This window comes from Schistocerca serialis, chromosome 5 (assembly GCF_023864345.2).
Source record: "Schistocerca serialis cubense isolate TAMUIC-IGC-003099 chromosome 5, iqSchSeri2.2, whole genome shotgun sequence".
Taxonomy (NCBI): domain Eukaryota; kingdom Metazoa; phylum Arthropoda; class Insecta; order Orthoptera; family Acrididae; genus Schistocerca; species Schistocerca serialis.
The window spans coordinates 686797023-686825022 of NC_064642.1; the positions used below are offsets into that span (position 1 = coordinate 686797023).

The 28000-nt window shown below is 37.5% G+C and overlaps 1 protein-coding gene and 1 long non-coding RNA gene across 2 annotated transcripts in view; one reads left to right on the forward strand and one right to left on the reverse strand.

Annotated features, from left to right (window-relative positions):
- Positions 1-28000, reverse strand: part of LOC126481528 (translational regulator orb2) — a 469762-nt gene that overhangs the window by 17022 nt on the left and 424740 nt on the right. The window contains exons 5-6 of the mRNA XM_050105336.1: positions 27340-27550; positions 11605-11786 (exon numbers count right to left, since the gene is read on the reverse strand). Of these exons, the coding sequence (XP_049961293.1) occupies positions 11605-11786; positions 27340-27550 (393 nt within the window). The remainder of the gene's footprint in view (positions 1-11604; positions 11787-27339; positions 27551-28000) is intronic.
- LOC126481529 (uncharacterized) lies at positions 20557-27847 on the forward strand. The gene is made up of 3 exons (XR_007587585.1): positions 20557-20763; positions 27352-27490; positions 27632-27847. It is a non-coding gene; the product is annotated as an uncharacterized LOC126481529 (long non-coding RNA).

Below are 28000 nucleotides of genomic sequence, written 5' to 3' on the forward strand. Positions count from 1 at the left end.
CCTCCTCATTAGTTACGTGATCTACCCACCTAATCTTCAACATTCTTCTGTAGCACCACATTTCGAAAGCTTCTATTCTCTTCTTGTCCAAACTATTTATTGTCCATGTTTCACTGCCATACATGGCTACACTCCATACAAATACTTTCAGAAATGACTTCCTGACACTTAAATCTATACTCGATGTTAACAAATTTCTCTTCTTCAGAAACGCTTTCCTTGCCATTGTCAGTCTACATTTTATATCCTCTCTACTTCGACCATCATCAGTTATTTTGCTCGCCAAATAGCAAAACTCCTTTACTACTTTAAGTGTCTCATTTCCTAATCTAATACCCTCAGCATCACCAGACTTAATTCGACTACATTCCATTATCCTTGTTTTGCTTTTGTTGATATTCATCTTACATCTTCCTTTCAAGACACTGCATAATGGTAGATAAAGCAATTAAAATTAGAACTATTACCAGTTTTCCACAAAATTCAATGAAAGCCTGAACAGCTGGCACTAATTCATTACTGAGTTCTAATCATTTTAAGCAGCTATAAATTTCCAGAAGCGTCTGTAATAAATGTTTCCTTTGCATCAATCATTCCACAACAAACACAATTTCTGATAAAAAATATTACTGTGGTATGAAGGGAGATAAAGATGAAGAGGTAAGCATTGGACAAGCAAATTAACAGTTGTTGACCAGTATAAGTCATAAATGAACCAAATATTGCTGCGAAATGTACTAAAGTGAGTGTCTTGTACTGGTATATTTGACCCAAGACCAGCACCATTCAGAATTACCATTCCTTTGTGAAACAGCAGTACATGTACATCTGCATCTATATCATCTACAGCTATGTACATACTCCACAAGCAACCATACAGTGTGTGGTGGAGGGTACCGTGTACCACTACTACTCTCATTTTATTTCCTTTTCCACACACACACAAAGCGAGGGAAAAAGACTATCTATATACTTCCATATGTGCCTTAATTTCTCATATCTTCAAGGTCTTTATGCAAAATGTATGCTGGTAGCAGTAGAATTATTCTGCAGTCAGCTTCAAATGTCAGTTCTCTAAATTTTCGCAATAGTGTTCCTCGAAAAGAAAATTGCCTTCTCTCCAGCAATTCCCACCTGAGTCCCCGAAGCATTTCCGAAATACCTGTGTGTTGTTGAAACCTACTGGTAGCAAATCAAGCAGGCCTGCCTCTGAATTGTTTTGATGTCTTCCTTTAATCTGACCTGGTGCAGATCCCAAACAGTCGAACAGTGCGCAACAATGGATTGGACTAGTGTCCCACATGCGGTCTCCTTCACAGATGAAACACACTTTCTAAAATTCTCCCAATAAACCAAAATCAACCATATGCCTTCCCTACCACAATCTTTACAAGCTCGTTTGTTCCATTTCATATCTCTTTGCACTCTCTTCGACCAGCTATTTAAATGACGTGACTGTGTCGAGCAGGACACTACTAATGCTGTATCCTAACATTACATGTTTGTTTCCTCTACTAAACCACATTAACTTATTTTTTTCAACATTTAGAGATAGCTACCATTCGTTAAACCAACTAGAAATTTTGTCTAGGTTATCTTGTATTCTCTTACAATCAAGCAATTTCAGCACCTTACCATACACCATAGCATGATCAGTGAGCAACCATAGATTGCTGCCTACCACGTCCATTAGATTATTTTTATGTATATAGAAAATAATAGTGGTCCTATCAAATACTGTAGTGCTCCCGATGATACCCTGTCTCTGATGAATGCTCGTTGTCGAGGGCAATATACTGGGTACAATTACTTCCGAAGTCTTCGAGCCAGTCACATATCTGGGAACTCATTCCACATCCTGTACCTTCATTAACAGTCTGCAGTGGGGCACCTCGTCAAATGCTTTCCAGAAATCTAGAAATATGGAATCTGCCTGTGGCCCTTCACCCATAGTTTGCAGTATATCATGTGAGAAAAGGACAGTCTGAGTTTCATGCAAGCAAAGTTTTGTAATTCCATGCTGATTTATGGACATATGCTTTTTGGTCTCAAGAAAATTTATTATATTCAAACTGAGAATATGTTCAATAATTCTGCAGCAAACTGATGTTAGGGATATTGGTCTGTAATTTTTGTGGTCTGTTCTTTTACTCTTCTTATATACAGGAGTCACCTGAGCTTTTTTCCAATCACTTGGAACTTTGCAGTGGGTGAGAGATTCACCATAAATGAAAGACAAGTACTCTTTGTAAAACTGAACTAGGATTCCATCTGGATCTGGCAACTTAATTGTTTTCAACTCTTTCAGTTGTTTCTCTAAGCTAGGGACGATTATTAGTATGTCATCCATATGAGAGTCTGTCTGATGGTCAAATGACAGCATGTTTGTACAATTCTCCTATATGAACATTTTCTAAAACACAAAGTTTAAAACTTCAGCTTTCATTTTGCTATCTTCCAGCTGCCACACCAGACTGGTCAACAAGTGACTGTGACACAGGGCCAGAATTTTCCCAGGTTCTCGCCAAGATCTTTCGCTAAGGTATGACAATGATAATTGTTGTATACTTCCTGCACAGAACTTTTCATAGATGCCTGAATCTCTACTAACCTTTATGTTGTCATTTGCATATTCTCTTTTGAACTGAGAGTGCAGCAGCTTTTGCTTCCTCAGCATTTTCCAAATTTCGTTGATAACCATGGGGTATCTTTGGATCTTTTCTGTCCTAAATGCACTTACTAGGCACATAGTTCTCCAGATCACAATTTACAATCAGTTTAAACTGTCCCCATAGTTCCTCTATGTCCATCTTAATGGAACTAAATGATGTCAGTTCACAGTCTAAATGAGATGCTAACAACTGCTTATTTGCTGTTTCTAGCAGAAACACTCTCCTAGCCTTCTTGACTGATGTATTAACTTTCATAACCATTAACTTTCATAACCACAGTTGCTACAATGACATCATGATTGCTAATCCCAGGCTCTATAATGTAGCTGTTGATAAGGTTTGGCCACCTCTAAGTAGCATTTCATGATCTAGGTGTTTACATGCTACTGAACTCAGCTTCTTTGAATGACTCTATAACTGTCAGAGTGGAACAGGGTGGCCAGTAAAAACATCCAACAATTAACTTTGTTCCAACTACATCCGTAGTACATAACTAGATTACTTCACTGACACACTCAACTTCAAACTCAATATAGGCAATATTTTTGTCAACTGCAATGAACACTACGCCTCCTATGGTGTCTAATCTGTCTTTCTGATAAACGTTCCATTTCTCATTAAATATTTCAGGATTTTCTTCTTCAGTTTCAGTCAGCTCTTGTTCCCTAGACTACTTTCAGCACGAGAACTTCCTGGAAGGCAGTATATTCGAAAACTTTGTTACAGATACTTCAACAATTTACTGATCAAATTTTGATAGCCAAAGTGTCATTACTCTGAGAGTGCTCTGACTTCCCTTTCTGCGTTAACAACTGGCAAGCATTCATCAGAGAACCTCAAATTACTGCCTAGCCTAAAAAACTCCATGTGGGCTCCACAATTATTCTGCTACCCAAGTAGCTGCTTCCTTTGTTTAGTGCACCCCTGACCTATCAAAGGGAATGCTACAAATCTCCACCTCATAATGAATGTCTAGAAATATTGAGCCAAGATTGTCATAGAGTTGACAAAGCCTTTGGTTGAAACTCTACACTCACTTCCAAACCAAAGTACCCCGATCAACTCTGGGAACAATGCTGCAAACTGTGAGCTCTGCTTGCACTTTGTGCGTGATCTCAGAACCCACACAACAGGTGTCATTGGTGCTGATGCGAGCCACAACTTGCAGACGACTGCACCCTGCACCTCAATAGCTATAGGCAAGGCGACCTCCACATCTCTGATGAGACCTTCTCCCCCCACCCCTATCCCCTCTTGGGCAGACATACTAATGCACATTGGCTTTCTTTCCAGCCCCAAACACTATCTTCCTAAGGGGCTCCTTAATGCGTCTAACACTGAAGCTTCCAATAACTAGCAAACCCCTGCCCATGTGTGCCTGCTCAGATCCTGCTAAAGGATTGGTCACATGTTCACTCACAGAGTGAATAGGCAAGGCCAGACTGTCAACCTCCAAACTGGCCCTCCACCTCGAGTGCAACGCATTTCCACCTGCCAGTCATTGTGCTGTGAGGGTGGATACACTGCGTCAGGTACCCTAGGTGTCTCGGCAGCAGAGCCCAGGGCAAAACAAGCAACACACAGGGTGTCCCATGTGAAATGTGATTCTCTGCCACAGCTGCAACCCAAGTCAGTGGCCTGAAGGCGGCTGACCACAGCCAAAAGTGCATTCAGCTGTTCACAAACTGCGGCCAGCTACTCCAGCATCCTTCCAACCCTCGCAAAACTCTGAAGAAGTAAACTATAGAAACCGACAAACCTAGATGTGCAAATTGCTACCCTCGTGATGTGTCACCAGTAGATTCTGATGCCTGAATGAGTTGTAAAGCTGGCTGTTCAGAGGAAACGAAAACTGTGCTGCAGTCTGGCTAAATGTACACTTACAGTAACAAAACACTAGATTATACTTCTTAAAAAGAAAAACACACAGAAAATTTAAGAACTATGCTATTAATAAAGGAAAAGCTAAATAAGTAACATGCCACTCTGGAGAAGTGAACAGCCAACGGCAGAAGGCTTGACAGGAAAAAACTGAAGTTCAGTTGTGATAACAAAATTTAAGAATCCTCTGACGCAGATTTTGTGTGATGTTTTCCCTGTTTTTTTTTTTTTTTTTTTTTTTTTTTTTTTTTTTTTTTTTTTTTTTTTTTTTTTTTTACATACTGATGAAACATTTTGAAGAGAATGGACTCATACATGAGCCCAGGAAAAGCCACTCAGGACAATAGGCCTCAGTCGTAACCCTGAAGAAAGTGGAATGAGTGTGAACCCTGTTCATGAGGAGCCCATTACATCAACAACACCTGCAGCATAGCAAATATGAATGCCACTACAGTCTCTACAGAGGGTAATGAAAGAGAAATTCAGGCTGCCAACCTTTGAAAGGCAGGGACTTGTAGTGTCGATATTCTTCTACAAGAAATGAGAGGACTGAGGATTTTGAATTAGGGCAATCAATAAGGATCAGATTTGGTTTAGTGATGAGGCACACTTCCATCTCCATGGGTACATTAACAAACAAAACTGGCACAACTGGGGTAATGTGAATCCACATGGTCAATGTTTAGTGCAAAAAGCATTACTTGGGCCAGTTTTATTGAGGGGATGTGTTACAGGAGATGAATCCAGACAAGTGCTGGAATATGAATATGTACTGGCTGCATGCTGCGCTGCCACCTAATGCTCTGAAACTGCTCGTTCATGGAGGATGAAGGACATTCACACCATGCTGCGGATGTCTAGTTTCCTTCAAGCAATATTCAGAGATTGGATTGTTGTCCAAAACACATTAGCATTCACTGTATATGATGTGTAATGGCTCCTTATAGACCTGTACTCATATCCGTACTACAATTTCCAGAGAGATTTGTGTAGTCACATCTCCAGAGTGGCATGTTACTTTCTTCAGAAAGTGATCACAGATTTCAGTTCAGGGCTCTACACACTCACTCCTGCAGAAGGAAGCACTTTGAAAATCTTCTGTATTGAATTTTCAGTTGTCCGCTATAGAATAAACATGACAAGAAATGTCACCCCATCTTATGTATTAGTAGACAAAACACTAATGCCTATTTTGCACCATTCACTGTGAATATGAAGAATCATTGCCTGCAGTTTTCTTTGAAGAAATGACTAGCATTTGATAAAACTGGTTCATGTGTATACGTCTGATATAACTACTGAACATGAAATACACTGATTTGAGCTATCCCCAAGAAAGCGCAAGAAATTTATGATTTGTAAATAAGTGTAAAGAAAAGGATCTAAAAATTAATAATGCAATCAATCAAATAAACCAGACTAGAATCTTCCACTCACTAAGCAACAACAGTTGGGAGGTAACAAGGTTATTTGGAGATTAAGCAGGAATGCCACTCAGCAACTCAAGTCAAGAGAGATGATACAGCAGGATCTCTGCTACAAGTTAGCAAATTAGTATTTCACCAGTAAACCCCATGCCTCCCTCCATCCTGATTCTATAAAGAGTCGAACTCCCACATATAGAACAGCTTAAAATGTCTGGTTACTCAACAAATAGGTTAATGCATTAAATGTCTGCCATTAAGTATGTAAATCATTTATGGTTGAAGATGCAAAACCCTAATTGTGTTGGGTTTATTAGTTTTAAATCACACATGGATGTCTTCGGTGGTATATAAAACAGTGGATGTGTTTAGTCTAGGTAATTTGTGGTCCACTTTCACAAAAGCTATTTTTTCAATCATCTCAGTGTTTACAACATAGTGTCTCCTGAACTGTACATCACATACAACATAATTCTGCAGGTACAGGGTGTTTCAAAAATGACCGGTGTATTTGAAACGGCAATAAAAACTAAATGAGCAGCGATAGAAATACACCGTTTGTTGCAATATGCTTGAGACAACAGTACATTTTCAAGCGGACAAACTTTCGAAATTACAGTAGTTACAATTTTCAACAACAGATGGCGCTGCAAGTGATGTGAAAGATATAGAAGACAACGCAGTCTGTGGGTGCGCCATTCTGTACGTCGTCTTTCTGCTGTAAGCGTGTGCTGTTCACAACGTGCAAGTGTGCTGTAGACAACATGGTTTATTCCTTAGAACAGAGGATTTTTCTGGTGTTGGAATTCCACCGCCTAGAACACAGTGTTCTTGCAACAAGACGAAGTTTTCAACGGAGGTTTAATGTAACCAAAGGACCGAAAAGCGATACAATAAAGGATCTGTTTGAAAAATTTCAACGGACTGGGAACATGATGGATGAATGTGCTGGAAAGGTAGGGCGACCGCGTACGGCAACCACAGAGGGCAACGTGCAGCTAGTGCAGCAGGTGATCCAACAGCGGCCTCGGGTTTCCGTTCGCCGTGTTGCAGCTGCGGTCCAAATGATGCCAAAGTCCACGTATCGTCTCATGCGCCAGAGTTTACACCTCTATCCATACAAAATTCAAACGCGGCAACCCCTCAGCGCTGCTACCATTGCTGCACGAGAGACATTCGCTAACGATATAGTGCACAGGATTGATGACGGCGATATGCATGTGGGCAGCATTTGGTTTACTGACGAAGCTTATTTTTACCTGGACAGCTTCGTCAATAAACAGAACTGGCGCATATGGGGAACCGAAAAGCCCCATGTTGCAGTCCCATCGTCCCTGCATCCTCAAAAAGTACTGGTCTGGGCCGCCATTTCTTCCAAAGGAATCATTGGCCCATTTTTCAGATCCGAAACGATTACTGCATCACGCTATCTGGACATTCTTCGTGAATTTGTGGCGGTACAAACTGCCTTAGACGACACTGCGAACACCTCGTGGTTTATGCAAGATGGTGCCCGGCCACATCGCACGGCCGACGTCTTTAATTTCCTGAATGAATATTTCGATGATCGTGTGATTGCTTTGAGCTATCCGAAACATACAGGAGGCGGCGTGGATTGGCCTCCCTATTCGCCAGACATGAACCCCTGTGACTTCTTTCTGTGGGGACACTTGAAAGACCAGGTGTACCGCCAGAATCCAGAAACAATTGAACAGCTGAAGCAGTACATCTCTTCTGCATGTGGGTGCCAGACATGTTGTCAAAGGTTGCGGGTAATTTCATTCAGAGACTATGCCATATTATTGCTACGCATGGTGGATATGTGGAAAATATCGTACTATAGAGTTTCCCAGACCACAGCGCCATCTGTTGTTGAAAATTGTAACTACTGTAATTTCGAAAGTTTGTCTGCCTGAAAATGTACTGTTGTCCCAAGCATATTGCAACAAACGGTGTATTTCTATCGCTGCTCGTTTAGTTTTTATTGCCGTTTCAAATATACCGGTCATTTTTGAAACACCCTGTAAATTCAGTGTGTATGTGAATACTGTTTGCAAAATGTGTTGTGAATATAGTACTAAAGAAGAAGTAAATTAAAATGTCATGTCAGAAGCTGAAGTTTTACTGCATACAAGTCTAAACGTAGTAAGTGATCAACTTTATTCCTTTTGTTATTATGTGGTGGGTGTCAGAAAGAAAAAAAATTTGGAAGAGTTTGAAATTGTGTTGTCGGAAGTTGCTAAGTGCTCTCATTCTCGAATATTGGATGAATATGAAGCGGCTGGTGGAAGGGAGTGCTAGCCCTCAGTTTAGCAAAGATCAGTTTGGTTTGTTGGGTTTTTGAGTGCATCATATTCTGCTAACAAGTGGTTCCTTATGCATCACTTGAAAACACTGTCTACTACATTGATTCCTCTGTATTATTGCTTTTATGCATTTGTCTAAAATATAACCAAAATTATAAAGTGAAGTACCTCAAAATAAACTGCTGTGGGTCCGCACTTTTTTCTGACAATCCCTTCGTATAGTTTGGGCAATTTGTACTCTGTGAGTTGCGCTGTCTCAAGACACGTACACAGTTTCTAGTTTTAATACTTGAGTTATCATGCTGAACTTTCAATGTTAAGAGTATAGCCCTTAATGTGCAGATTTTAGCATATTACATTCAGTTAATACTTATATAAAACACTAAAAACACTGTCCTGACATGCCTCGAAGGCCCAATAGTATCGACCAGCCACCACGTCATCCTCAGCCCTCAGGTGTCACCGAATGCAGGTACGGAGGGTATGCGACAACACACTGCCCTCCGGGTCACTGTCAGTTTTCATGACTGGTGCCGCTACTTCTCAATAAATTAGCGCTTCAATTGGTCTCACATGGGCTGAGTGCACCCCGCTTGCCACCAGCCCTTGGCAGACCTGGACGGTGACCCATGCAAGTGCTAGCCAAACCCAACAGCACTTAACTTTGGTGTCATGATGGGAATCGGTATTACCATTGCAGCAAGGCTGTTGGCTATATAAAATACTGGTATCAAATTTTTGTTGCCCCTGGAAGCTGGTGGATTCACAGCCTACAACTGGGACCAGGTGACCATTTTAGTCACTTCCTAATATGGCTTTCATATTTCTTTCTTAGACATACCAATTAGCTCTTCTTTAACACAAGGCTAACCAAAGGAAGAAAAGAAATAGTTTTATTGTTTTTGTCTACATTTGCTTTTCCATGGTACAAGGAAGTTCTATTTTTATCCTAAATTTAATTTTAATATGAAAATGTTAGCAGTTGATGTTTAGTATCAATACTCGTCTACTGCCACTTTTTTCCTGTTAAGCAGTGCTATTGCAATGTACTCTAAACTCAGCAGAATATATTTTTAAGTTTAAAGAACACATACAGCATAAGCTGTCAGATTGTTGCTTTCAAGTTCCCTACTGTTTCAGGAATAACTGTCCAGAAGGATTTGAGAAGATAATAAAAGATTACTCGCTCTTTCAGAATTTTAAACCATCAGTATTTCACTTATCATTATCACACATATCTTGCAATTGTTTGCTCTCAGGTATTACAACATGGTTGAATTAAATAAAATTAAAAATACCGTCTAATAATGTACTAATACATTACAAAACATCACAATAAAACAAAGAAGTTTACATAATCAGGAATGGCAGGAACACTAGTACCTGGGCACTAATATGTGGATCCTATGTTCGTGTTACTGACAAGGATAATACACAGAAAACTGAGTATCTGTTAGACGATGACCAGTTTGCCTTTTGGAAATGTAAGGGCACTAAAGAAAGAAAAATAACATGTGAAGGATGAAGCAAGGAGGACATAAAAAGCCAGCTAGCCCAGACAAAGAGGGCTTTCCTGCACATGACATGTCTGCTTGTATCAAATATTGGCCATAATCTGAGGAAGAAATTTCTTAGAATGTACATTTGGAGAAGAACATTGTATGGTAGTGAATCATGGACAGTGGGAAAATGGGATCAGAAAAGAATCGAAGTGCTTGCAATCTCACTTTATAGAAAAATGTTAAAATCAGGTGGACTGATAAGATGAGGAATGAAGAGGTTCTCCACAGACTCGGCAAAGGAAAAAACATATGGAAAACACTGACAAGAAGAAGGGACAAGATGATAGGACATGTGTTAAGACATCAGAGAATACTGTAGAGGATGAAAATTTTATGGAAAGACAGAGACTGGAATACATCCAACAAATAACTGAGAAAGTAGGTGCAAGTGTAGCCTGAGATGGAGAGTTCTGGCACAAGAAAAGGGATTGATGGTGGGCCGCAACATACTTGTCAGAAGACTGATGACTCAAAAAAAGAAAAATGTGGATAAATGTGAGACTTACAGATAAATTGGAACTGTAAGTCTGGGTGCCAAACAACCAAAAATAAAACACTGCAAATTCTGTTCTTTTTTTTATTTCAGTACTTGTCTCAGTTTCTTGTTTCTATGTGAAAAATGTAATCTACATATTATGTTATGCTGTGTGCTTCCAATTACCTCAAAAAATTTTACCCAAATATAAGATAAAGTACCAACACACTTCTCTGTATTCAGAGTTGTTTCCAGATTAATGTGTTCAAGTAAACCTTCACCTCGATTCTTTAAGGAATCAAAATCTCATGTATAAAATGGCTCCCAATGTCCAATTACTTTATAAATGACTTAATGTGTTGAATATTTGACATTAAGCAAGCAAATCCTTTACTGTTGAAGACACTGGAGTTTTTCATGTATCTCAATGTTTATGACATCATGTCTCCGGACTATGTGTCATACAATGATATAATTATGTAGGTACAGTAAGCGGTATATGTGGATATTGCCTGCAAAATGTGTTATGAATAGAATTTAAGCAAGTAATGAATTAAAAATGTCATGCCTGATGCTTAAGTTTTACTCTGTGAACAGCAACAATGAAGTAAGTGATAAATTTCTTCCTTTCATTACTTTGTGGAGGAGTCAGCAAGAAAAAATTTTGTGCACATTTGAAATTATGTGGGTACAATTTGTTGGAAATTACTAATGTATAAATACAGTCTGGGTAATTTGCACACTGTGGGTTATGCTGCCTCAAGACATATACACATTTTCAGACTTCAATACTTGATTCACTGTGTTAAACCTTAAATGTAATATTATACCTCTTAAGAGTAGATTACAACAGCATTTTAAATTTTTAAATTCAGTCAACAGTTATATTAAATACTGAAAATCAAATGTTTGCCCATGGTACCTACTGGATAGGCACTCTGCAACTTAGGACTGGGTGATTGTTTTAGCCATTTAGTAACACAGATAAGAAAGCCGTAGTCCAAGAAACGGAACGTATAGGCTATGGTTCGCCCATCCAAAGTTGCTATGTCATGAATTCCTCCGCTTCAAAGATGCATACATCATGCAACGCAATGCTTTCAGTTACACTGTCTATCACTACATTGCTATTTCTCTTTCCATAATTCACATACATTTTCTCCTGAATACTGAAGTATGTACTGTTGAGCACTACTGGCAGTTTGCTTATCTTAAACTACGGAAGTCTATCACTTTCTATTGATCTTCTCCACATGTAAAATTACAAAGACCTCTAAAACTTACCCGTTTATCAATATCACCATGCTGCAGCTGAACAAAGCGTGCACTAATAGCTGCAATGTAACTCTGCTGACTGCTGAAAGCCACACGGCCAGCACCTTTTGGGTATTTTAGTTCAGGATCAGTATCAATACCAGCGTAGCAGACACCACCATACAAACGGTCCATAATCATGGCCAGTTCCACTGCAGAGAAAAAAATTATGTTAGAATGCTAAGTGCAATTAAAAGGTTTTGCCACTCTATTGTACACAAAAAGCAACTTACATGTCTCAAAAAATAGGGGAATTAGACAAATTTTACACCTATGTGGTGGTATGTAACACATGTTGCAGTACAATCAAATGATACAGATTTTTGTCCTCCTACACTCTTGGAAAAACACAATTGTAGAGCAACAATAGGAATTAAAATAACTTTGTTTTACAATTTTTCCAGATTCTGATTTTTTTGGTCACTCAATACCATCCTCGGAATAAACCAGTTAATGGCCAGGTACTGTCTTAGAAAATTTAATGAGTCGCAAATTTTGCTTTACGTAAGTGTACGATTTTCATGAAAAAACTGTTCAGTAACTCCAAAGTCATTTTCATATAATTATAATAAGCTGTGTATTTCCATGTTTCTATGTAATTATTCATTCTTATTTAATTATGAAACCTACACGAGTGCCATATTTCATTACAGATATGGTTAGAACCTGGCATATTTAAAATTTATATTCATTGTTCAACATATTTTAAACAAGTTGTGCAACTGGATGAATTAATAAAATACGTTCAAGAGTTTCCCTTTCATTGTCTGAAAAGAAATGGCCATCTACAGTATTTCATGGCCAGCCTTTCACCATTCCCTGCACCGTCACATCTTCAGCTAATGTGTTGTTAGTTTGTGGCTCCTGCGTTATTACAGTCTCAGTAAACACTCATCCTTTAAAAAATCAATCTCTCATGTATAAAACAGCTTCAAGGTGCGATTACTTTACAAATGAGTTAATGTGTTAAATATTTGACATTATGCACATAAGTGAGGAAAAGTTTATAAAATATCTGGAATTATGTTTAAAGTTTACTGTAAATCACTGAGTGCTCTCATTATGAAACACTAGATGAATATAGTCCTGGTAATTTGAGCTCTATTTCAAGTAAAAGCTAGTTTTTCATGAATCTCAATGTTTATGATGTCTTCTCTTTTCAACTCTGTGTCATACAATGACAATGGCAGCTTCATTAACTGATATACGTAGATACTGTCTAAAAACTGTGTGGCTGATAGAGTTGGTAGTAAAGATGAAATACATTTAAATGTCATGTTCCATACTGAAGTTTTACTCCATGAACAACATTGATAACCTCTTTTCCTGTCATTATTTTGCAGGAGGTATCAATGAAAAGACGTTTGCAATTGTTTGAAATTATGTGTAAAATTTGCATGAAGTCACTAGATGCTCTCATTCTGAAATAATTGATGAATATAGTCTGGACAATTTGCAGGTTATGAGCTATGCTGCCTCAAGACTTATACACAATTTCTAACTGTAACACTTGTCTTATTGTGTGAAATCTTTAATGAGATTATACCTCCTGTTGAATAGTTTGTGAAAGCACTTTAAATGTTTACATTGAGTCGCTACCGAGTGGATGACCTTGCATCAGTTAGCTATTAAATACTACGGATAAGCGGTTGAATGAGGACTATTATTGAATAAATTATGTATTGGTCCATACTTTATGGCATTTCTTATCTGACTGGAATTGAAATGCAGTGTGGAAACTGATGTTTTATTTCCAGCTATGTTCTCTGCATATGGCTCAGTTATCCAGCAAAACAATACTGTACTTCTCTTGTCAAGCTATTGAACAAAAGGTTAATGTAGAAAGAAACAAGCCTTTCCACAAGGAACCTACAAGAAGTTAACACTAAAGTCATCACACCTTGAGAGTTTCAACACATTCACTTTTGCAAGTGTATATCTTTAAGTAGCAAACATAATGCTGCATGAAGGATACACTAGAAAATTAATTATCAGTTGCCTCTACAACTACAACAAAGTTTAAACTAGTTACAAGTGTGTGTGTGTGTCATTATTTGTTGTGCTGGAATGGAAAAATGTGAGTATAAAGATGCAGCATATATATTTGAAAGGGAACTTTCAGAGTGGATGCTAGATAACAGCTTCTCATTCTCTAAATACGTACATACATTTCACAGAGCATTGTATGGCTCAGCCTGCAACATTTTTAACTCCTGTGAGGCAAGCAAGCAAAGTAGACTATTTTTGTCATGTAACAAAATAAAGAAGGTTGGAGATGACAGTAACAGAAAAGATGAAAGATCCAGATTCTTATCATCCAGTCCAACACCAAGCTAAAAGCATTGCACCCTGTTGTTGGTAGATACAATATCACCAATATTTACTTGAAAATACTGCAAACTGTTGTGTACACATTAGAAACAATAGTATGACAAAAATTGTATCTTTTTAAAAGAATTACTTGACAAGTATTAATTCATAAAGGCATATCTTTACTTGCAAAAAGTTGACAAACCATTATCCGAGTCTTTTTTTCATCATGTGAATCTTGCATAAATATTTGAATTTATTAAAGCCATACAAAGTGGATTCCATAAATAATGTGATCAATTTTTTCCTGACATGTTGATGCAATGCAGTGTGTTTCAACCAGCTGGGCTTGTTGGTGTTCAAAACACATCTGGTCTCAATCACCTCATGCTGGCAGAGTGTCAGGACATGCGTTCCTATGAACTTCATTTTGAGGTTCAGTGACATGGTTCAATGGATCATTCTGTGGAGGAATGTTATGCTACCAAATTTTGTGTTTAACATGGAAAGTCATCCACCAAACATTTCCATTAATTCAGAAGGCCTTCAAGAATGATTGCTTGTCCAAATCATAAGTTCTTTGGTGACACAAGTCATTGAAGGAGGGCCAGAGGAAGTCACTGACGAATCCAGCAGTTGACTTCCATCGAACCCCGAATTGACAAAAATGTGATACAATTCTCTGAATTCTGATTGACAGTTGAGCCTTCGGTTCATAGCAGAAACTTTAAACATGATGAAAAGAACTGTTTATCACATGGTAACCAAAGATTCGAACATGAGATAGGTGTATGCCAAACTAATCCCAAAAATGATGATGAACAAACAAAAGGACATGTGAGTTCCCTGGTACCAACGACTCTCGGAAATGCATGAAAAAGATCCCAATTTTTTAAACTTAGTTATCACCAGTGATGAGTCATAGATTTTTCAGCATGGCCCAAAGACAAAAAGGCAGAGTTTACAGTCGTACACTCCAGCATTGCCCTGCCTTGAGACAGCACGCACAAACAAGTCTGGGATCAAAACTGAGCTCACTGACTTCTTTGACATAAGAGGCATTGTCCACTATGAATTCATAGCTGGGGGGGGGGGGGGGGGGGGGGGGGAGGGGAGGGGGGGAGAGGGGGGGGGAGCAATGTGAAACCAGCTTTCTACTGGAAAGTGTTCACCAGACTAAAAAGAAGAGCTGCACACTGCTAAGTGGAATCTGCATTGTAACTACATGACAGGCCACAGCTCCTAGCTCCTTCATTGTCAATGAATTTCTGGCCAGAACCCACAACCCATAGCTTCCCCATCCTCTCTACAGTCCCTGGCTCCCCTAGATCTTTTTTTTTTCCTAATAGGAGGCCTGAAAGGCAACACTGGGACACAATTGAAAACACCCTGGCTCATGTCACATTGGATTTAACGGACATCACAGTGGAGTCCCCCCACGCCTGGAAACATTTCCCCCAGAAGTGTATCAATGCAGGAGCATAGTGTTTTGAAAATTTTTGACTCGTATGAATATGTTCAGTAAATGATTTTCTATGTGCTTGGTCACTTTACTTATGGAACCCACCTTGTATGTACTGAGTATATGTTGTTGTTGTTGTTGTTGTTGTTGTGGTCTTCAGTCCTGAGACTGGTTTGATGCAGCTCTCCATGCTACTCTATCCTGTGCAAGCTTCTTCATCTCCCAGTACCTACTGCAACCTACATCCTTCTGAATCTGCTTAGTGTATTCATCTCTTGGTCTCCCTCTACGATTTTTACCCTCCACGCTGCCCTCCAATACTAAATTGGTGATCCCTTGATGCCTCAGGACATGTCCTACCAACCGATCCCGTCTTCTGGTCAAGTTGTGCCACAAACTTCTCCCCAATCCTATTCAATACTTCCTCATTAGTTATGTGATCTACCCATCTAATCTTCAACATTCTTCTGTAGCACCACATTTCGAAAGCTTCTATTCTCTTCTTGTCCAAACTATTTATCGTCCATGTTTCACTTGCATACATGGCTACACTCCATACAAATACTTTCAGAAAAGACTTCCTGACACTTAAATCTATACTCGATGTTAACAAATTTCTCTTCTTCAGAAACGCTTTCCTTGCCATTGCCAGTCTACATTTTATATCCTCTCTACTTCGACCATCATCAGTTATTTTGCTCCCCAAATAGCAAAACTCCTTTACTACTTTAAGTGTCTCATTTCCTAATCTAATTCCCTCACCATCACCCGACTTAATTAGACTACATTCCATTATCCTCGTTTTGCTTTTGTTGATGTTCATCTTATATCCTCCTTTCAAGACACTGTCCATTCCATTCAACTGCTCTTCCAAGTCCTTTGCTGTCTCTGACAGAATTACAATGTCATCGGCGAACCTCAAAGTTTTTATTTCTTCTCCATGGATTTTAATACCTACTCCGAATTTTTCTTTTGTTTCCTTTACTGCTTGCTCAATATACAGATTGAACAACATCGGGGAGAGGCTACAACCCTGTCTTACTCCCTTCCCAACCACTGCTTCCCTATCATGTCCATAACTGCCATCTGGTTTCTGTACAAATTGTAAATAGCCTTTCGCTCCCTGTATTTTACCCCTGCCACCTTCAGAATTTGAAAGAGAGTATTCCAGTCAACATTGTCAAAAGCTTTCTCTAAGTCTACAAATGCTAGAAACGTAGGTTTGCCTTTCCTTAATCTTTCTTCTAAGATAAGTCGTAAGGTCAGTATTGCCTCACGTGTTCCAGTGTTTCTACGGAATCCAAACTGATCTTCCCCGAGGTTGGCTTCTACTAGTTTTTCCATTCGTCTGTAAAGAATTCGTGTTAGTATTTTGCAGCTGTGACTTATTAAACTGATAGTTCGGTAATTTTCACATCTGTCAACACCTGAGTATATAGGCATCCACAAAAATATATTCAAGTGCAGTCAAGGTTCTAAAATTGGCATTTTAGGTATGTAACTGATCTGGTGATTTTGAAGATATGTCATGCCCCAATAACTTAATTTTGTGGGAGACCCATAACATTCATTGTTATCTCAAAAGAATGATAACTGTCCATATACTATTTTTTGAGGTGGATTACTTTCACACCCAAAATTGTTGCATATTTCCTTAGAGAATGCAAAGAGCATCTTTTTTACGTAATAATTATGATGCTGATGTTACCTTTTTCAGTTAATGATCTGAAATTACATCATTATTTGATTAGATACAGCTCTCCCAGTAGGTTAAAAAAATTAAGCAAAAAAATATTCAATAAAGATGTTTTTTCATATAGCAGAAATGGCAGACTGACGCTGAAAATTGAAAATCTGAAATGGAGGAAAAAACCTGAATGACTAAACCTCACGATGAGCGAACAGGAATTTCATCTTGAAAACAATTTATTTAACTTTGGCGCCACATGCAACACTTTGCTTACAAGTCTGATCAGGTTGAGTTATTTCATTATTTTCATGCATTCCACATTTTAGTCTCAACTGGCATAACCAGATGTGATAGGTGTTTTGTGTAAAATGAATCCCAGATCCAATGCTCAACTAAATGAGGGTGAAAACGCAAAACCACTTTGAAACTCACAGTAGAACTGACCCTCAACAGCCTAGGATTGAACAAAGATTTTCCTCGTTTTCCTTGTTTGGCATCTTCTTCTGAAGACGTGCCAGCTGTGTGACAGAGAAATACTTTATGACTGCATGTTGCACCCCACAGACGCTGAATAGGTGCCAGCTTCTGGAGAGAATATGTTTCAATCATGAATTCCCACTTTTTTTGCTTCTCTAGTAAAGAAAAAATATTTTCTCTTCCCAGCTGTTGCAATTTGGTCTACAGAGGAATAATTCTTGCATCTAAAAGTGAGTGTCATAAGTCAGCAAGAAGTCATAGATCTAGTTTGTCCACAGACAAATCGTGAACCACTTTTGAAATTAAGTTGTGCTATGGAGGGAGAGTGTCCCTGAGTGATTTTTGGAGGGATGACAGCCAGGCACATTCCAGCCACATTCATGTTCTGCTAGTGAGTGTGGAGAGCAATGAGCTGGTTATTGATATCAGGCTCCACATTGGGAGTCCCAGTTCGATAAGGGCGGTGCAAGCAGACAATAGAGAAAAGTTAAAGTTTGAGCACTTTGTTTTGGCAATGTTCTGCAAAGACTGAATGTAAAGTAGCGCAAAAACCATTACCGAGCCAAGGGAAAGGCATAATTTTCCATGAACAACAGGACAATGACAGAAACCTAAGTTGTACAGCAAATGCTAAAACCCTAATATTTCCTATTACTTCCAGCAATATGATGCCAGAATAATTCACCTATTGGCTAAATATAATCATAGACAATCATAAAAATGCATAAGAATTCTGATGTGAATAAGAAGTCTACTTCCCAAATCCCAGAAGAGCAACTGCCACCCCACACTGCCCTCCTCCTCCCCCCCCCCCCTCCCCCCCACTCTTGCACGCACTCTCCTGACCCCCCCCCCTTCCCCCTTGTGAAAAAGCTTGTGACAGGCTGTTTCAGAAAATTTAAAGGTACAAGTCGTATAGGTTGACTGCTGTCTTTTGCAAGAAGTTATAGATACATTTTGCAATACATCTGTCTTCTTCAATTGTTGAGGTATGGTGTTATTAAATGTAATTGTTTGACATAATTTTCAGCAGAGAATATATCTCTGTATTTTCTGATGTCTCAAAACCACTATTTGACATAGTTTTCTACAGTGTTTCTCCTGTCTCATCTTTAACAGAACCTTGTGAAGAGTGTTTTGTACTGCTATGTGAGTTAAATATTTACTGACTTCATTGACTGTTCATTGGAACATGAATCATTAACATCATTCTGTATTCTGTTTCAAGTGCTTGTTTATTTACCTCCTTTTTCCTCTTTTGTTTCTCTGGCATACATCTTTCCATTCACAAATATGGACAAAGAACATTAATTTTACAACTGTAGCTACCAGAAAACACTCCTCAAGTTGCTAATTTTTCTAAGAACACAAATCTCTGTAAGAAAGCCGGCATATGAGGGCATAATTTTAAATATAAATGGCACAGTTACTGTTTATGAGAAGTTTTCCTGAAGACTATATGTAAATGTAGTTATATAATCGAGAAGAATGAAATATTAACTCAGCAGCAAAGTGTGTATTGGTATGAAACTTTCCTGGTTGATTAAAATTGTGTGCTGAATCATGACCAGAACTTGTGACCTGTGTGCCCTTAAAGGGGAAAAGCTCTAATGAGTGAGCTAGCCAAGCAGAACTAACAATCTGTCCTCACAGCTTTACTTCCACAAGTACCTGACCTGGTAGGAGATGACTGGAAGGTAGGAGATGAGGCACTGGTGATGGAAAGCTTTGTGGATGGGTCATGAGCAGTGTCTGGGTAGTTTAGTCAGTGGAGCATTTAGCATCTTGTAACGGAACATATTAAAGGCTTTACTTTAATGAAGTATGTGATACCCTCCAAATTCAACCAGTTTAACGAGTATTTATGATTATAGAAGAGTTATTGTGTATGTTAACAATGATTGCACAACATGTCTCCATAAACAGTCAACCCATTAAATCATACTGAATAACTGACCCACACAAAAGTTAATATCACTTGATCACTGATACAGCAAATGTCATCATGTAAAAACACTAAGTTTATCTTAAATAATTAATATGAAGTACGAAAAATAGTAGCCAACTTAGGTATTTTGGATCTCCTTAAATAAAAATCACCCAGTGAAACCTATTTGTTCACTAGGAGTGTTTTCACTCAGTATTCACGTAATCAATCCTATTTTAGACGAAAACCAATGTAATTCTTAATAATTCATGTTACTTACTTATTTATGCAAATTAGAGAAGTCAATTGACAAACTTCTAAAAAACGGCCTTTTTGTAACAAAGAATTATTCTGTCAAGTCTACAAATCTGTCTGTCATTTTAATAACATGTTAAATTATGTCACTCGATGCAAATTAATAACTTTTCTGCACAAATTATGATAACAGATGTACATGTGACTTGTAAACTATATCTCTTTTTAGTAGTTCTTTGACAATGTTATAAATACAAGCAGCAAGAACGGTCGGGAGGCAGTCGGAATGTCACTCTGGTAAAGTGTGTTTGTGTGTTATTGTTTGAGGTGGATAAACAATGCAAAGATCATGTAATGGAAGTACTACTTTGTGTTGTGTCATGGTCTTTGGTAGACAGTGGAATTAAGATGGCCACCATAATAAATATTTGAAGGTTACATATTTGTTGGTTTCGCTCGTTCTTTATCATCAAAAGCACATAAAAAACACGGGACCTCATGTTTTTAACCCTAGACAACCAGATTTAGAGCCAGCATCAGCATCGAGACACAGCAGCGATCCAGCAAGCAGCAGCGATTACTACAACGCATTTTAATGGTGCCAACCTAACATCAAGTGCTAACAAGCTCCGTAAATGGGAGTGAAATAGTGCGATTACAGCAATTAGCTATATCAACGACTAGGCGACCATTACAAAAGTGGGGGCTCGTCCGGGATCTTTAAGTGCATCGATGATAATAGTGCAGCGATAAATTTCGTAAGTGCTTAGCACTTCAAAAAAAAAAAAAAAAAAAGTTTATTTGTGCAGTGTGGCAACAGTGAAGATATGTCAAAGTGAAAAACAAAAAAACGTGTGTATGTGAGATTACGAAAAACTATCATCACACCGCTCGGAAGATTAACGTCTGGATTGTCAATGGAATTCATCAATCAAGATAAAACCGAATAGATGTGAAAAAAGCCAACAAGAACACCGATCACATCAGAGTATAGCTACATAAAGCAAGGTATTTTGTTGTTGTCATTAAAAAAAAAAAAATTTTATAGTTAACATGTCTCTACCTGAGACCGTAGGAAATGTAAATATTGAACCAGGGGATGGTGAACAATTAAACTTAACAGAGTGGCTAACAGGGTTTGCAACTCAAATAAGCTCGCAACTTAAACAGTCAATTGAGCAAGTAAGTTTGGATTTTAAACAATCAAGTGAACAAGTACGTTTGGATGTTAAACAATCAAGTGAACAAGTAAGTTTGAAACTTAAAGAAAACACAGATAGACTGGATAAGTTAAGTTTGGATTTTGATCTATTAACTACTCATCTCAATGAGAAGTGTGAGGAAATTAAAACTACCCTCAGTAAGGACACTAGCGAACAGCTGATACACTTCAGAAAAGAATTTCAAATTAAAGTTGAAAGTTTAAATGAAAATATACAAGCTAACACAGACAGTATTGCTGTCATCTACAACAGAGTAGATACTGAAGTTGAAAGATTAGATCAGAGAATAGACAAAACATCAGAAAACCTTAAACAAGAGTACAACCTGTATACCACTAATGTAGATACAAAAGTAGAAAAGATACACACTAAATATACACAATTGGAAGATGCATTGATGTCAAAACAAATGTTTTACAATCAAAATACAATGTATGGGCACATCCAAGTGAAATGCTTTCCTGGTGAAAATCTGCACCCTATTGACTTTATTCATCAATGTTAGGATATGTTTGTTGTAGGAATGACAGATAACATAAAAATTAAGTTAGTAAAACGGTTTCTAGAAGGGGAGGCCCTATCCTGGGCAAATGAGAATAATGATTCTTGGAATACTTTTGAAGAGTTTGAAGCTAAATTTATTTGCAAATTTTGGTCACAATCCATACAAGCCAGATTAAAGTCAGAATTTCTAAATGGACCAGTGTATAGAGGGAAAGTAGGGGGAATGCAAAAATTTTGCAGAGATCAATTGAAAAAACTTGCTCACTTGAATAACTCTTTTGATATTATGACACAAATTGATGTTTTAAAAAGAAGGTTACCAGAGAGACTGCAGTGGGAATTGGTCCATGGACCAGACGATTCAATGGAAGAGTTCCTGAAATTTGTAGATAGATTAGATAGGGCCTTGGAAAGAGAGAATAACCAAAGTTTTGGCTCTGGCAACAATCAGTATGGGGGGTGGAACAGGAATGTAAATAGAGATTATTATGGGAGGAGAGACTTTGAAAATTCTGGAAATAATGCTCCAAATAGGGGAGATAGGAGATATGAAAATGATTTCAGAAACAATACACAGGAGGGAGGATGGAGGAGAGATAACAGGAATGATAGAAATAGGTATTGGGGAAGAGAACAAGATAGAAGGGGGTTTGTTGAAACTAGTGAACAAAACGACAACTACAAACGGACAGACCGAGGGAACCAGCCGGGAAACGGTGGACAGTCCCACTAGATGTCCGTAGTTTTGGGGCTAGACAATATTATGATAGGACAACACATAACCGAAACTGGAAAAGGAGAGGATACAATGTAAAGAGTAAATACCATGAAAATACTGATGTTGTTAGAATGAATAAATTAGAATTTAATAAAAGGTTTTGGGATACTATGAGTAAAAGTGATACAGTTAATAAAAACAGTGTTCAAGCACAGGTAGTTAGTGAAAGTGCAGAAGTTGAAGGTATTGCAGAGTTCCATAGTTGGGCTGAAAAAAATACTGGTGTTAATAAAAAGTCAGACACACCACAAATAGAATCAATTTGGGGGGTTTATTTGGTAATAAGGGGGATGCCGAAGTGTTTAATGGAGCCAAAGACTCGATTGCTGAGATTCAGATACATAGGGGGGAAACTGAAGACGGGGTTGTTGTGGAGGAGGAGGAAGAAGTAATAGAGGGACATTTAAATAATGATCCTAAATCAAGTGATGTTATTGATGAGAGTGTGGAGGAAGAAATAAAAGTATTTGTAGAATTGAAAAGTGGTGATGTAGTAAAGGTAAGTGATGTGACAAACATGGGTAATAATGAGGTTAATTTAAGTGAAATGCAGACTAGGGAATGTGTATCTGAGGACAAGCTATTGCCTATTGGGAACTATGAAACACTAATCAATGAGAATGGTAATAATAATAATATTAATAATAATAAAGAAAATATAAAGGGATGGAATGTAAATGTGTGTTTTCAAGAAAAAGGGGAAAAGTTTTTAGAAGTTTTGTGGAACAACTATGGAAACTGTATAAACAAAGATGCCTTTTGGAAAGAATTAGCAAAGGTAAGTGCAACCTTGTATCCTACATGGTGGACAAGAATCCGTAGTGGATTTCATAAAAAATGGGGTGAAAACAGTAGTTTGTTAAGTGGCAACACAGTGTTAAGAGGGACAGAAAAAAACAAAGGTTTATGTTTAAATGTCAATGCTTTGCAAACAGAGAGGGATGTGTCTAAGTGTAGGAAAGAGACATTAGACTTAGGAACTAAAGAAATTGAAAATGATCTATTGTTTGAAAATACTGAAATAGACAATGATGTTGAGCTAGGTTGTCCATATGTTAAAGTAAACATTTACATTGGTCCATTTGAAATAAAAGAAAGCCCACATCCTAATGCGTATAGACTTATCTTTCCCAGATCAAGAAGGTTATTTGGATTAAGAAACATCACTGAATTGAAACCATATAAACATGATTAAGCACATTTCCCTGTTTGAATACAGTTACTTACCCATTTTCCGTAAAGCATTTTATCAGCAAAGATTTTTACTGGGTGTGTCAAATAGCAACTACCACTCATCCTACAGACCCTGGAAAAGTTCCAGATCTCTGAGACAATGTTTTTATATTTTTATTGTCACTATTGAATATTAAATTTGGAGACATCTTCTTTACTTGCAAGGGGCAAGTTTAAACATGCACCCAAAGAGGTGACAAACATTTATTACTTTCTGTTTGTATTGTTGAATATGGGACATACTTGCACCAAATATAAAAGACAATGTAAAAATTGTTGTGCAAGACCCATCATTTTGTTACTATTTTCTTAAGCATAAGATTTGTGTACAATTTTCTACAGCTAATCAGATGTTCACCAAGTTTGATGTTTGTGTTATGTTGTGACCAATTTAAGTGTCCAATTTTAGTATTAATATGTTCTTGTACTATCTTGACTGTCTCAATGGGAGACAAGTTTTTTAAATATTTTCCTTTTTTTAAAATGCATATTATATTCATACATGTGACTTCTCTAGTGTTTGTGTTTATATATCATGTCCATACTTCTAATTATGTTTTTTGTTTTCATTTCCTTTATGTGGCTAAAAAAGAGCAGACAGTTGCAATATTTTCCTATGGACATCTGACCTGTCCATCTATGTAATATATTTATGTTCCTTCTATTATCTTGATTATTCTGTGACTCAATGAGAGCTGGCTTTGAAATAATTTACATATATATTTTTTATATATCTTAAGATCGCATGTGATATATTTATGTCTGTTTTTGATCATTTTCCATGTGGCTCACTGGGAGCAAAGATTAAGTTTTTTTTTTTTACTTTCATATATTACTAAATATTTTTATTATGCTGTCGTACTGAGAGCCATAACACAAAGTGCATTTGAAAGAACATAACTAAAATATTTGCAGGAAAAAGTCATTTTGAAACGGTGTAACGGTCATGGTATACATACACATTATGCATAGTAAAACAAAAAAAAAAAAAAAATATTAAAGTAGTACTTTTCCAAATTTTAAGCATTTGACACATTTGTCCTAGTCGGCTAATATCATTAACATTCTGTAAATGATATTACCCGAGGGGGGTATTGTAACGGAACATATTAAAGGCTTTACTTTAATGAAGTATGTGATACCCTCCAAATTCAACCAGTTTAACGAGTATTTATGATTATAGAAGAGTTATTGTGTATGTTAACAATGATTGCACAACATGTCTCCATAAACAGTCAACCCATTAAATCATACTGAATAACTGACCCACACAAAAGTTAATATCACTTGATCACTGATACAGCAAATGTCATCATGTAAAAACACTAAGTTTATCTTAAATAATTAATATGAAGTACGAAAAATAGTAGCCAACTTAGGTATTTTGGATCTCCTTAAATAAAAATCACCCAGTGAAACCTATTTGTTCACTAGGAGTGTTTTCACTCAGTATTCACGTAATCAATCCTATTTTAGACGAAAACCAATGTAATTCTTAATAATTCATGTTACTTACTTATTTATGCAAATTAGAGAAGTCAATTGACAAACTTCTAAAAAACGGCCTTTTTGTAACAAAGAATTATTCTGTCAAGTCTACAAATCTGTCTGTCATTTTAATAACATGTTAAATTATGTCACTCGATGCAAATTAATAACTTTTCTGCACAAATTATGATAACAGATGTACATGTGACTTGTAAACTATATCTCTTTTTAGTAGTTCTTTGACAATGTTATAAATACAAGCAGCAAGAACGGTCGGGAGGCAGTCGGAATGTCACTCTGGTAAAGTGTGTTTGTGTGTTATTGTTTGAGGTGGATAAACAATGCAAAGATCATGTAATGGAAGTACTACTTTGTGTTGTGTCATGGTCTTTGGTAGACAGTGGAATTAAGATGGCCACCATAATAAATATTTGAAGGTTACATATTTGTTGGTTTCGCTCGTTCTTCATCATCAAAAGCACATAAAAAACACGGGACCTCATGTTTTTAACCCTAGACAACCAGATTTAGAGCCAGCATCAGCATCGAGACACAGCAGCGATCCAGCAAGCAGCAGCGATTACTACAACGCATTTTAATGGTGCCAACCTAACATCAAGTGCTAACAAGCTCCGTAAATGGGAGTGAAATAGTGCGATTACAGCAATTAGCTATATCAACGACTAGGCGACCATTACAATCTGTGAAACGCAAAGGTCCTGGGTTAGAGTTTCAGTCTGGCATATAGTTTTAATCTGCCAGGAAAGTTTCATGTCAGAGCTGCTGAGTGAAAATTTCATTCTGGAAACATCCCCCAGGGATGGCTATGCTATGTCTCTACAATATCCTTTCTTCCAGCAGTGCTAGTCCTTCAAGTTTGGAAGGAGAATTTCTATGAATTTTGGAAGGTAGAAAATGAAGTAGTTGTGGAAGTTAGGCTGTGAGGACTTGTTGTGAATTGTGCTTTCGTAGCTCAGTCAGTAGAGCACTTCTCTCAAAAGGCAAAGGTCCCGAGTTCGAGTCTTGGTTTTGCATAAAGTTTTCAACTGTCAGGAAAATTTCAAGTTCCCAAAAAAACTGTGTAAACAGGGAAAGACACAAACTCAGAAACTAATTCCATATCAGAAGAGAGTGAGGACTCTAAAGGTTTGATGGCCATACAATATGGATAGCTTATCTCCGTGGTGTCTTCTGGCATTTCTTACAGCACTGGTGAAAAATATGTGACCAGAAACTGTAAGTTTTGGCATAAACCAAACAAATGTTGTAAAAACTGCTTTCTGCAGCAACAAATCTTTTTAATCCTCTGTTTTCAAGATGATAAAATGGAATATATTGAAGAATGATACACTGATGTGTAAAGTGCATGACATTTCATACGTCTACAGCTATTTATCAGTCTTGACTCTCTGGAGAGCTTCATTTCACCAAGTGATTTAAGAGTTTTTATAAGTAAATCTGACAGTAATTCCAGAATATAATATAATTTGAAGATAAAGAAAAGTGCAAGCTTTTGGAGTCAGGGTGAAGGGTGGAAGAGGAAGGAACAGGGATGAAGAAAAGTTACTGGTGAGGTTTAGGAAATGAGGAGAGTCACAGAAAAGTTGCCCAGAACCTGTTATCATGGGAGGCTTACCAGACACAAGCTTCTTGGTGACTTTTCTTCAACTTTCCCAATTTCCTAAACCTCACCACTCCTTTTCCTTCTTCCCCTTCAAGCCTTCAGCCACAAGGAGCAACTGGCTCCAAAAACTTACATATTTTCTTACTTTTGTATGTTTTTCTCTTGAAGCTGTTTTCTGAATATTTTTTTATATATCTATATTTTCAAAAATCGATTATTTTTATTGATATTTTGACAGTAATTCCAGACATTCCATTTACCTCTTCAGTGATAGTCCAGTCTGGCTGCACAAGTTTTCAGACGAGATTCCCTTTTCGTATTACATAAGCATCTCAAAATGTTACTGCACTCCCACAAAAACTAGCAGTCACTGGATAAGTGCAGTAATGATGTACATCTTGTACCCACATCTAAGCATCAGATTTTTCAAAAAAGAAAGCACAGGAAAACACGAACTGAACTGAAATCTGAACAAAGCTTTCCCAAATTTCAGTCCACTGCTACACACATGCATCACTTCATTTGAGACACTGTATGCATAATAAATATTTAATGAAGTTCATGAATGTATTTTTGAGCACAATTTCATTTTTTGTTACTTGTGATCATAGTCTCTCATTTAGCATTCTGTATGTAATTTTTAATTATAACTAAATAAGTGGATAGTAAAAGAGACAACAAATTTTGAATTATACAAGATGAAAAGCTTGAAAATCACTAACAAATTCTGTTACCTGCTTTCAAAGGACGTGGCACACCCCCAACGAATACTGTCTTACGAGGATCTAGTGGCATCGAGGCATCTAGCACAAAGTCCGCATCTGATAGACGCCATGGCCGGATTTGCACAGGCTTGTCTTTTATTGTCGGTGAAGACACACACAGGTACAGTTTATCATCATCTTGGATGCAAGCGTCAATTAATTGCTGTACTGAGCTCTCATCCTGTAAAGAGGAGCACAGTATTAATAATAAAGTATTATTTTAAAAAATGACAAAGTATTTTCTTATTATTGCTGTTCACAGATATACCAATGATCAGGGACTTTGGATATTGCCAGTATTTGCTATGAACTCAAAATTTGGTTTGTGTGCATACTTAGGCCCAATTAAAATAAAAGAAATGTCATTTGAACAGTTATCTGTATTGCATTAATGTAACACATACCAAATTTTACATTTATCAGATGAGCAGCTTTTGTCCAACAGTTAAAGGTAAGTTCTTCAATGAGGAGGTCATCAACTGGACACCATAGACAGGACTTTTAACTTTTACTTTATAAATCACAGGTTGATAACCTTTCCATTATTACAAAATAGTATGATAATAAATGTGTTACGTCAAATTTACTGGTAACTATTTTTAACGTGGCATAGTCTGTGAGGAAATAATTA